This window comes from Bombus pascuorum, chromosome 3, assembly GCF_905332965.1.
Source record: "Bombus pascuorum chromosome 3, iyBomPasc1.1, whole genome shotgun sequence".
Lineage (NCBI taxonomy): Eukaryota > Metazoa > Arthropoda > Insecta > Hymenoptera > Apidae > Bombus > Bombus pascuorum.
Window position 1 is genome coordinate 1,862,946 of NC_083490.1, and position 11,621 is coordinate 1,874,566.

The 11,621-nt window shown below is 45.2% G+C and overlaps 2 protein-coding genes across 3 annotated transcripts; both read left to right on the plus strand.

The window, feature by feature from the left end:
• The first annotated feature begins 3,059 nt into the window (after window positions 1-3,059).
• Window positions 3,060-9,357, plus strand: LOC132904972 (uncharacterized). Of its 2 annotated transcripts, XM_060955844.1 has the most exons (7): window positions 3,060-3,225; window positions 3,353-3,526; window positions 3,610-3,711; window positions 3,800-3,895; window positions 7,953-8,009; window positions 8,957-9,202; window positions 9,270-9,357. In XM_060955844.1, exons 1-6 carry the CDS (start codon window positions 3,148-3,150, stop codon window positions 9,167-9,169), a joined length of 720 nt encoding a protein of 239 aa, XP_060811827.1. In that variant the 5' UTR covers window positions 3,060-3,147; the 3' UTR covers window positions 9,170-9,202; window positions 9,270-9,357. The 2 variants fall into 2 exon arrangements, with proteins under 2 accessions (XP_060811827.1, XP_060811826.1); XM_060955843.1 differs by lacking the exons at window positions 7,953-8,009; window positions 9,270-9,357 and having other exon boundaries at window positions 8,256-9,047.
• Window positions 9,327-11,177, plus strand: LOC132905058 (ras-associated and pleckstrin homology domains-containing protein 1-like). The gene has a single exon (XM_060955985.1). The coding sequence runs from the start codon at window positions 9,327-9,329 to the stop codon at window positions 11,175-11,177; it is 1,851 nt and encodes a 616-aa protein (XP_060811968.1).
• The last annotated feature ends 444 nt before the right edge of the window (window positions 11,178-11,621 follow it).

The window sequence follows — 11,621 nt, forward strand, 5'->3', positions numbered from 1 at the left end:
TACGTCGAAAATCAGGGTACAATGCAAAATAAAATAGAATCCGTATCACTGAGTCTCGCACTTAATTTCTTCTTACGAAATGTCTCGTGCGTTACTATTTTTACTGCGTTAACGATTCCTAGTTACCATTGTATTATATTCGTATATCTAGTAGCATATAAGATTTGTAATAGTCGCAGCAATCTTACATTCGTCATTACTGTATACAAAACTTTGAACAAAAGTTCGTATATTTCATTTTTTTCCAAAATTAAATATTCCATTCGGTTCTTACTTTTATTTCTTTCTCGAGCAAGTAGAGACAAGTGGAAATTATATAGATTCGTTGCTAGCGAATGTGAATCACAGGGAGGACCATCGCTCACAGCCCCTGAACGACGCAGCAGGGAGGACAGATCTACATGCTGTTGAAAGCCATTCGTTGGCCAGGAATCAGGAACTTCGTTAGCTGCCTTTCTCGCTAAGCTAATTTCGGCAACGACTCAATGGCGAAAACGCGTCGCGCCAGTCGTAAAAATCAATTTGGAAACATTTTCGTTGGCTGTACGAATCCACTGTCGCGGACATATCCTCTGCGCTATCTTCCGAGAATCGTAAAGCCGGCCAGGATAATAGGGATTACTCGTATCGCATGTCACAGAGAACGTGGAAACTCTCGAGTTGCACCAGGAAACCACGTCTGCTGCGATTCCGTGAAAACTACAGCCGAACGACGCACGCTCGAGTCTGCCCGCCCTCCAGAATTTTTGCATAAACGATTCGGCACACGATATAAATCTTAAACGACGCTCGACCATGTTCCGCGCCTATTACAAGGCAACCACCCGTGTAGCCGTGCTGTACGATCGGCGTACAGGCGTCTTACCGCGTGTTCAGCTAAACGTTTGACCATATCGCCTCGTGGTCAACGGATTGTAAACTCGTAACGTCCGTAAGGAAATCGCCGCGAGAAAGTCGATTCTATGTTGATACAAACCCCCTGACACGGCGTTTTCTCATATCCTACTTTTTTGGGGTTTTCTGGTCGGTCTGACCCCTATACCATTTCCGTGTCGCATACGACGTTATCAATTCTATATACCAGTATGTTGTCGGTGTTATAAAGATCTATATCTATACACCCTCTTTTTTCAAATCCTCCATATGTATCTATATATATGTATATATATACATACATATATAGATAGATAGATATATATAGTTTTAAAACAGCTAGCAAATTGATTCATAAACATAATTTACAAGTATTTAATTAGAACAATACGGTAAAGCTTGCAGTACGACGTATATAAGTTAGAAAGTATTGTATCTTTGCGTAGATTAATTATTTTTAAATAGTATTGTGCAAATTGTTAATTTGTATGAATATTATAAAACGGGTGGCATTATATCAATTACGTTATATTGATATTAACGATGGAGTCGTGCAATTTGTATAATTCACGTGCTTCTACATTACTAAAACGTTTAAATAAACGTTTGGTCAAACTTAATCAACTGCTTGATCGTTTAATGGTCTCTCCGGCGATCCTAGAGTGACCAATCCAAATGCTTTAACGAGAAGTAGCGTGGAGGAACTTCGAAGCAAAGTTTAGAAACTCGGACCTCGAAAAACAGCTCTGGTCAGGATTAGATTAGTTCGAGGAATTCGTGAAAGATGGAGAAAATTTTCCGAATTTCCGCGACATAACGTGATGTTTGAAGAATTTCTTCGAAATTTTGAGAAGTTGACATTTTTCGGCTTCTCCAAAAGTTCTAGACCGACAACGACGATTTCGTACCAGGAGAATACGGTGGCATAGGAGGTGGCACGAATTCTTGGAAACGACTTGGATACTCCAAGTATCGCAAAAAATGCAAGGAACGACGTGATATCGCTATACTCGCTAAAATTCTAAAAAATAACCTCAAATTCTCGGAATTTTCGAACATCTACAGACATTTATTTAGATTCGTTTATTTATGTCCTTGATGAATGTTTGCAAAGAAAATTCAAAGTTTTTCCGATTGTTTGACGTTTCACTTATTCCAACTCGCGAATGTGACAAGGAAGGGGACAGATGGACAGAATTAAGGATAAACGATAAGACACTCAAGACAAAACGATAAAAAATATTGGCTGGCACCGATAGACTTCAACTTGATTCAAATGTCTCGTATCTCGGTTTATCCAAAATGTTAAGGATCGCACGGTTGACGAAAGATTCGAGTAATATCTCGTTCGCTTATGTAAATCGTCGCAAAGCGATCTTCAATTTGGTCGAGCGGAAACGAGGGAAGACGCGCGAAGACACACGCAAATGGAAGGAACGAGGGCGGAAAGCGGACGAGCACTTGTCCGAATTACGTCTTACAGCGAGCTTCGATGTGACGTTAATTAGCAATCGGTTGTGTCTTAACGCAATTGGAGTAGAATCGAGTACATCGCAGAAACGGAGAATTCTACATTTCATGCGCGAAATGTCCTGTTCTATACCTTATTTAATTTCATAGGAGAATTTAGTTTCAATTTAAACCGCTACTGTACCGAATCGATAATCTTGTACGCGATACGAATATGATACGGGGCGAGCCACAAAACGTGGGACACGGAAAAGAATCGAACCTCCGGTGTCACGTTCATTCTGTACCTCGTCGGTGATTAAAGTTCCAATTCGGTCGATAAAACGTTGATTTGCGTATCTGCGACGGGACGGTAACTCGATCGATAAAATAATCTGCGAGCGCGGCTTCACGCTATTTCCTTCCAACGATAATGCAGGTTACTGTTTCGCGCGCTACGTTATCGACCTAATCTACGATTACGTACGCATTTGATACGCGTTTGTCAGATGGCTGCATTTGAAAGAATTCTTAAAAGCGCGCATTATTTAAACCTTCTTTTCGTTTTTGAATGGTACGAAATAGAAAAATTCTTCGAAATACATACGCGATTATGTGCACACACGGAATAGCCTCTCGGATCCATTGCAAACGTGTTCATTGGAGCTACGATTTTGTTTTTCTCGATGCACACTGTCGAACGATCTCGGAAAACAAATGCAACGTTTCACTTGGTAACCAGACCCATTAGTCGCAATTTGGACATGTCAGACGCCCAATGAAGGCGTTACAAAAATTTCCAGTAATACACCAACAGGAATAACAATGTTTTCCCGGGCCGCCAAGTCCATCGTGAAAACTATCGGTCAGCGAAAATATCATGCTGGTGAAGAGAACATCAAGGTATCTCGAATACTATAAAAAATAAACCGACCATACAACGCCTCTTTGGCCGAAAGACATCTCTCGATCAGACGATACCCATTTAAAAAATGGAAAGTATCTTTTCATACTCGAATCGTTTGTACAGTCGGCGGTGATTGGAGGCGCAGGGGAACTAGGACAATCTCTCTCGCAAATGTTGAAACAAACCTCGAAGCTCGACGTACTCGCTCTGTATGACGTGGCCGCGTTAAATAAACGATATTTAACACCGATGCGAATCAAGAACTTCAAGGACAGTAACACCGCCGCAAATACCGCGGTAAGATTTTCATATTTCATATTTATCTTCTTCTTCGTAGATCTCGTTCCTACTCAAATCTCTTGAATCGAAATTTCCAATAGAATTCGCGGATGCTGACGATGCTGGAGAAATCGAGATCGAATAAGAGCGGCGAACATCTGAAAACACCATACTTCTTCAATCGCGTGTCAAATGCAAACCAGGTAATTTAACATTTTCTACCAATATATATATAGCGATAAGTAATAAATAAAAGAAATAAAACAAATAAATGTATCCTGTCGTACAAAGAATGCGACTGAAGAGCTGGTCAGAAGCCTGCGTCAGCTGCCTATCGCCGAGGAATGCGCTACAAATCAGTTTGCGAGACCAACGATGGAATCGCAGGTAAGAATCTTTGTTTAACGCGTATTTTACCGAAGGATTGACAAAATTTCGATCGAACATGATTGCATCGTAAATCGATACTTGAAACGAAGTCGAGTTTCGCGTGTATTAATACGATTTAAACGCGATGGCGCGTCTCGTCCACTTGTAATCGCGTCGATGGCGACGGTTGGATGAGGAGGAGGATAGGGATGAGAAGCTGACGAGGCGGCGCTAAAATATTCCACAAAATATTCCACAGACTTTCGTGTGATTTTAATATCTCGAAAGATGGTTGAAAAGAGCAAAGACGAGTTTGTGCGTTTATATTCTCGCGGTGTAATTCGACGACCACAGAGGATCCGAAAGTTTGAAATACAAGCAACGTTGCGGAGGCTCGAGTCGACGCTACAAGTTAATTTTCCAAAGATCAAAGAAGAACGTCGATTAGAGTTCTGTTACGAAACGGAAGGTGGTAGGAGTAGATGTAACTCGTAAAAAAGAAAAAGAAGGGAAAGCATCGAGGGATTGCTTTTGCCTCGAATCGTTGCTCGGCTAACGGCATGCGGATCACGTTCGTGCGTCGCGCGCCTCTTTTTCCCATATCCCTGTCCCCTAGAAAATGCATCATGACGAGAGACGATGGACGGGGCTTTGAACACGTTAAATCCGCCAAATAAAAACGTCCAAGTGTTTGTGATGTTACTTAACCCTTTCGCTGCTAAAATTCCTAAAATTCATTACAATCGACCATCGCGTTACGCTTCTTCGTTGTACGAAGTTTGCCTTGGAGAAAGTGTTAATCCTTCGACAGTGTAGTCGGAGGAAATATAGCCCAAGCTTTAATTTCCTCGATTTATTCCATTCTAACGCTTGTTGCTTATTAGAAAAATGTATTTTTGCGTGTGTGATATAAAAATGCGGGTAATCTCGAGGAAAAGCGTTAGAGCAATTAGTATATTTGTTTGAAAATAGGAAAAAGTTGATTTTTGCGCGGCAAAGAAAAATATTGGAATTCTATTAACGCTGTGACTGCCACGTTGGTCATACTATATGACCAATCATGGTTTCTCCTATGACGCCACGGTGCTTTGAACTTCTTACAATTGTAAAAATTGTATGAAAATTAGGGAATTTGAATATAATCGAACAATAGAAGATACTTTGAAACAAAAAGTGCCCCATTGAACGATTAAACATTTTTATTAAAACACCGATAAAAAAAAATGAGAACAAATCTTGCACCTAACGGTGCACTGTGTTCGCATCCGTATCTTTGAGGGGTAATCTACGAATATTATTATAAACACAGCTTAGAAAATAATCGCAAGTGCTGCTTTGTAATCATATAATCGAAGCTAGAGGTGTGAACATACCTTACTGTTATATATGGAACGAGCAAATACCGTTTACTAATATCTTCTACACGTTTCAACGATATATTCTGGACGTTTTGCTTGCGACGAAACGACGAACGCGAATGGTTCGTTGAGATGAACGAAGCCTCGTTGCAATACGTCGCTATCAACTGCTACCAAGGCGCCAAGGCGTCACCCGTGACCATCAATAAGATAAACGGTCCATCGGGGAAGAACGTTGTCTTACATCGTCGATTTATTATTATCTTGCCATTATATGCTTTGAATAATAAAAATACTGCCGTGGCATCCCGAGCGAAACGTGTGATTTCGGCGTGGCAGTCAAAGCGTTAAACGTAAAGAGTGTCCCAACGCTTTTCGTTTATTTTGAATTCTTGTTTACTATACGACACTGTTAAAGGGTTAATTACCATCCTCTATCCCCTCCTTTACCTCGAGGAATTATCTAAAGAGAAAAGTATAGAAAAGAAATGTAAATCGTTCGATGGAAAGAACCAACGACCTTGAAATCGTCTCTCCGTCTGTTCTCAGGGGAACCACGCGTGCGCTAACGATCTGCGAGGTCCTAGAGTTCTCGGTGAAATGGGGCCCGCTACGTTCCAGCACAGTGGCCACATCGTTTCCGAGATCTGTAGACAGTTTCCCGATTTCGCGAACTACTTTATCAAGACTCGTTCTAATAACGACGACGTCGCCTCTACGCGACGATGGTACTCGAACATCGCGCTATCTTGCAACCTTAAAAGCGAATTAGATTCGAGAAGTCCGATCGCCGAGTTTGCTGCACGTTTCGAGAAAGCTTGCGCACGGAGAAACACGGAGAAAATTTCTATGACGACGAAGAACAGCCATATGCTAGAGAGAATGGATAGCAAGAATCGTTCGACGAAGAAGGATGGCAAACAATTGAACGTGACGTCGTCGGAGCAAACTATGAAGAAGAAATCGTTCAAAGACAACGAGAATCGAGCGGCGATGCAAAGGTGCGATAGGAAGAGAAACGAAGCGAGAAAGTGTAACGAGTCGAAGATGATAGAGAAAACGACGACTAAAGTGGAAAAACGATCGAGCAACGTGGAGAAGTCGAAGAACTGGACGATTCCAGCTGCTTTGTCAGACAAAAAGCCTAAGATGTTGTACGGTTTGGTTCGACAGAGACGCAAACCCCTTACGAACTTCTTCTCGAGATTCTTCGAGGTTCGGAACAACGACCTCGCGTATGATTATTACAGCAAGTTGGGCGGTTGGAGAATCGACAGGATCGACTGTGCCGCGAATCAAAAGATACCTAAGGAATCGAGTCGGGATAAATCTCGTAGAAAGAGGAGTTATCGAGAGAATAGATCGAACGTTTCGACTTCCGTAAGCGATTTGGCTGCTGGTTCGTTAGAAGGAACAGAGAGCTCGATGATCGTGGAGAACTCGAGATATCTCGAGCAATTGGAGAATCGAACGACAGTACAACGGTCGGCAGAGAGTTCTAGTTGCGACATAATCGACGGAATAGCGACAACGAGCGACAGCGAGTCGGAAATCGATAAGAGCGAAAATGGATCGACGCAAAAAGTATCGTCCAAGATCGCCTTATTCCTGGAGAATTTGAAGATCAACGGACAAAGATCGCATTCGCTATCGAGTCTAGTTTCCTACAATCTCGAGTCTCTGTTCACCGACGTGGAAGTGGCACCGATTTTAAAGCGTCCTACCCCAACGTCTATCTTATTCTCGTCCAGCGACAGCGACTGCAAGTTGTCGATAAAAGATAAACTGAAGAAGATGTGCGGCAAGAAGAAGTCGAAGAAGGAGGATGAAATATGTAAAAAGAGAAAATGCAAAGGGGTGGATGCGGGTAAGAGTTGCGGTAAGAAGAACGAACCGCCAGCGTGCAAGAAACGAGACGAGTGTAAGAAACGAGACGAGTGTAAAAAACAACCGACCTGTGACGAAGATGTCGAGGATCCCTGTAAACCTTGCAGATCGGAGGAACACCACGGGCCAACGTGCAAAAAATACAAGGAAGAAGCGAAATACGATCCTTGTGACAAACTTTGGAACGACGAAACTCACGGGCAACGGTGCAAGAAGCAACAGAAGAAGAAGAAGACAACGACTGATACGTGTTGCCAGAAGAAGGAGGAGAGTTGCGATACGAGGAAAAGAGAGAAGCCAAAGAAAAGCGAGAAAGCTAAGTGTCCACCGGTAGTTCGGGCACCAGGATGTCCTCAGGACGATGATAAATCGTGTGGAACCGGACGTGGATCTTTTCGAAGATACTCTACCTTCGACTCGAAAATTAACGCGTATAGTCATTCTGATCAGAAGGATATTTCTAAGACGGACGAGTCGAACGACGTTTCTATCAATTCGCAGCGTAGTCGGCAAGAAAAGACGAGGAAAGTTGGTCTTCTCGACTCGAATGCCTTCGACGTATCGTGTCGTTATCGTAACGAGAATTTCCGAAATTGTTGAACGTCGGTTATCTAACCGCGAGTATTCTCGCGTATATTTGTCCCGATATCTTGGAATATTCGAGCGAAAATTCTATGTAGCGTGCGTGAAAGTTGTAACGTGAATAAACGTATTTTTCGAAAGTCACGTATATAACTCGATTCCATTTTATCGACGCGCGTTTCTTTCGTACATCGATTGTTTAAAGAAAGTACAAAAAATCCATCTGTGTGCTTTAATTTTAATTCCAGCCGCAGGTTACGCCAGACACCCTGGCCAGACACCATCAGAACGGTAACGCTGTCCAAGTAAGTTTCACAAAAAAAAAAGAACAAAGTATCTTTGTTTAATACATTGCAGTTTATCATCTCTCGAATCGGTCGCGAGCACTCGATAACGATGATCGAGCAGCGCGTGAAACCGTGACTCGTCGCTATGGCTCCACCTCCCTTCTGCCTCTTCCTCATCTCCAAATTTAATCGTGAAAACTGAAAAAAAAAAAAAAAAAGAAAATAAATCAATCGAAAATTTCGGATCATCCTCTCTCCCCGCAGAGGGCGAGCATCGGTTCGCTCGGAATCAAGGGATCGAGCGCGCGAGCCTCGGACCGAAGAAACAGGGGCCCTTTGTCAATGACCTCTAACTCGATCTTCAACCACGTCACGAAGAACCACATCCTCGACGGTCTCGCCAGTTCGTATCGAGATATGGTACTCTTGGAACAGGACAGAATCGGCAACGACGACTACTTCCCCCAAGGCGAGGAATACGAGGACGAGATCGGTTTAGACTATGGCCAACTGCAGAAAGAGTTCCCCAATAGACGCGTTTCCAGAGACGAAGACATGGACTTGCGTCCACGGAGTCGTTCGTACGATGGCGCGTCTTTTAAGGATCTTTTCGAGTCGTTGTCGTTGAAGAACGACGCGTCGATTCCTCTTAGCGTTTAAGCGTTTAAATGGCAACCACTTGACATTCATCGAAGATACGAGACATTTGTTGCCTGTGCGTTTACCATCGTTCGTCTAATATTACTATAGAAGATCGTCGATAGAATATCGTTTCGCCGCGGATTTCGCCTTGCGATCGTGATAGCCATCTCCTTCGTAAACCATCATCTTTTACTTTCCATTCGTAATACACGTTCGATTCGGTCGTGGGCGAAGGAGGGAGGTGGGCCAGAGGCAAGGCGTTTGCAACGAGCGATCGAAGGAGAAACGAGAGACCTAAGCAAAACGCGATATGATGTATCCAGGGTGTAGGGAGAAAGAGGCGGCAGCTACGATTGGGCGAGCCGGACTGCGGCGAGGATCCGCCGGATTGGCCGAAAAAGAGCCCTTGCCATCCGCCAAAGGGCCCCTGTAAGCCCATGGGTCCACCAGGCTATCCGGCGAAACCGAAGCCGGAAAAGAAGCCGTTTTGCGTTAAGTGTCCACCCAAGAAACCGTGCAAAACGAAAAAATGTTAGGCGTTGGGCGTCACGCGCACCGAGAGACAGAGGGTACGTGGAGATAGCGGCGGACTAAACGATCCTCTATCGATCAAAATCTCTGTTGTCTGCATCGTAGGCCAAATACGATTTAAACACACCGTTGCTGAGGCCTCTTTTCAAGCTTTCCACCGCGATGCTTGGTAACTTCCGAACCAGAAGTCGATACTCTTTGGGATCGTACGTTCTTAATGGGCGCAGTTGGGCGTCGTCGAAAATGCCTAACGCGAGCCTGGCGTTCGCGAGGAACTTTACCACTACACCCGCTCTGTCGAAGGGTAGCGAGAAGATCGTGCGTTTATCGAAAGGATTGACGGGACGCTTATGGCAAGAGCAAGCGAGGTTCTTTCGAAACGATTCCGTCCTGATGGGCAAAGCGCACGGCAAAAGGCCACCTCGACCTCCCTCCAAACTCTCTTCCAAGTCAGTTCCCGATTGTAGCAAAGGCCAGAGTCCACGGAGAAGGTCTTGCAGACAATCGTACCAACGACAGAAGCCATGCATCCCACAGGATAAATGCGTACCACCCGCTCCACCGTGCTCTCGTCCACGTCCGAAGAATCCCAAGTGTCCCCAGCCGGAAACACCTTGCCCACCCCCTTGTCCCATGCCCTGTGAAGAACCCATGGAGAAGAAGCATTTGCCGCCGAAGATATGCTATCGAAAGTGTCCTCTGCCTCCGAGACCACCCAAGCCTCCGAAGTGTCCCAAGTGTCCAGCTCCGTTGCCGCCTCCGCCGCTACCCAAGGTACCTCGACCACCCAAATGTCCGCCACCTTGCCCGCCACCTCCCGCACCACCGCCACCCAGGTGTCCAAAAGTGCCAAAGTGTCCCGAATGTCCACCGCAAAGGGAGTGTCCGCCGCCACCGCCTTGCGAACCTTGCCCTTGTCCGCCGCCATGTCCTCCAGCCTACTGTCCACCTCCACCACCGTGTCCACCATGTCCACCACCCATTCCGTGCCCCAGACCACTTCCATGCCCACCTCCCCCTCCACCCAGGATCTGTCCACCTTGTCCACCGTGCGCGGAGTGTCCCAAACCTCCACCCTGTCCACCTCCGCCACCGTGCAGCCCTTGCCCCTGTCCTAAACCGCCACCACCTTGCCCATGCCCGAAACCCTGTCCACCTTGCCAAGTCGCCAAACCGCGAGTCTCCTGTCCAGAGGACGTCCCGTCTTGTCCCAAAAATAGCGGGAAAAATCCGCGAAAGAAGAACCGAAATAACCCGAGGAAGAGAAGGATGTCTACTTATCACGCGATATCTAGGTTCTCGCCTCTGAACATCGATTACAGAAGATTCCACGTCTACTCGACGTTACTCGGTTCGTCCGACAAGTCTAGAAAATCCACGGCGAAACCACCCAGTTGCAAGGATTTGGAAGACATTTGCGAAGACAAGAGACGCAGCTGCGTGAAAGCTTGCGAGAGGAAGCCCGAGAAGAAGAAGAAGGACGTGTGTGCCGGCAGAAAGCCGGTAAAATTGCGGGAGAAGAAGAAGAAGGAGAAAGAGGACGAGTGTGAGGACAAGTGCCTACCAAAGGGAAAGTGCGAGGTGCCTGAATTCGCTAAACCGCCGAAAATGGAATACGGGCCGTCTACTTGCCCAACCCCGAAGTTTGTCTCGCCTAAACCCTGTCCGGAAATTCCTGAGGCAAAGTACGAGGTAGAATCGTGCGTTGAAATTCGAACGTCGAAAGCGAAGAAAGAAATTTGCGTCCCGCCGCCTCTTCCTGAACCACCAACGGATCCGGTGATTCTTTGCCCTTGTCCACCTCCACCGAAACTGCACCCTGGACCTTGTCCTTGTTACGATTTGAAAGCGGATAAACCGTCCAAGCCGACGCTGCCACCGTGTCCGCATAAGGAGAAATACGTTTGTTGCAAAGATCCGTTTTATTGTCCACCGGACAAATTGGAATGCAAGAGGCGCAAGCCTTGCGATCCCAAGAAAATGAAGAAGAGGAAGGAGAGGAAAGACAAATAAATAGCGCAGGTAAGAGCCTTTCTATAGCGTGTCGCTTCTATCTGCCAAGTCTCAAAATATCTCTTCTAACTATCCTACGCGATAAAATTGTCGATATTTGAACGGTTGTAGCTTTCTGAAAAATAATCACGGAACAATCTTCGTGCCACGTTTATTAAAATTGTACAATCGTTAGGCGACTGTCTTTCGAAGCGAATTCTCGGATTATTCTTTAGGAAGCTATAAGCGGTCGATAGACAAGCGATACTTTATTTTACTGCCCCGTGTGTAATACTCTTTTAAAGTTTAAACTTCTAGAGAAAGCGAATATCCGGACAATCGATGAAAATGGAGAAGCCAGAAGAGGATCGCAGTTTTTCACGGGGTCTGTCTGACGTTGATTTCCCGGATCGATGTTCGTCAACGATATTTTCAGTCGCTTGGTTCGTTGGCTCTCGCTTCGAG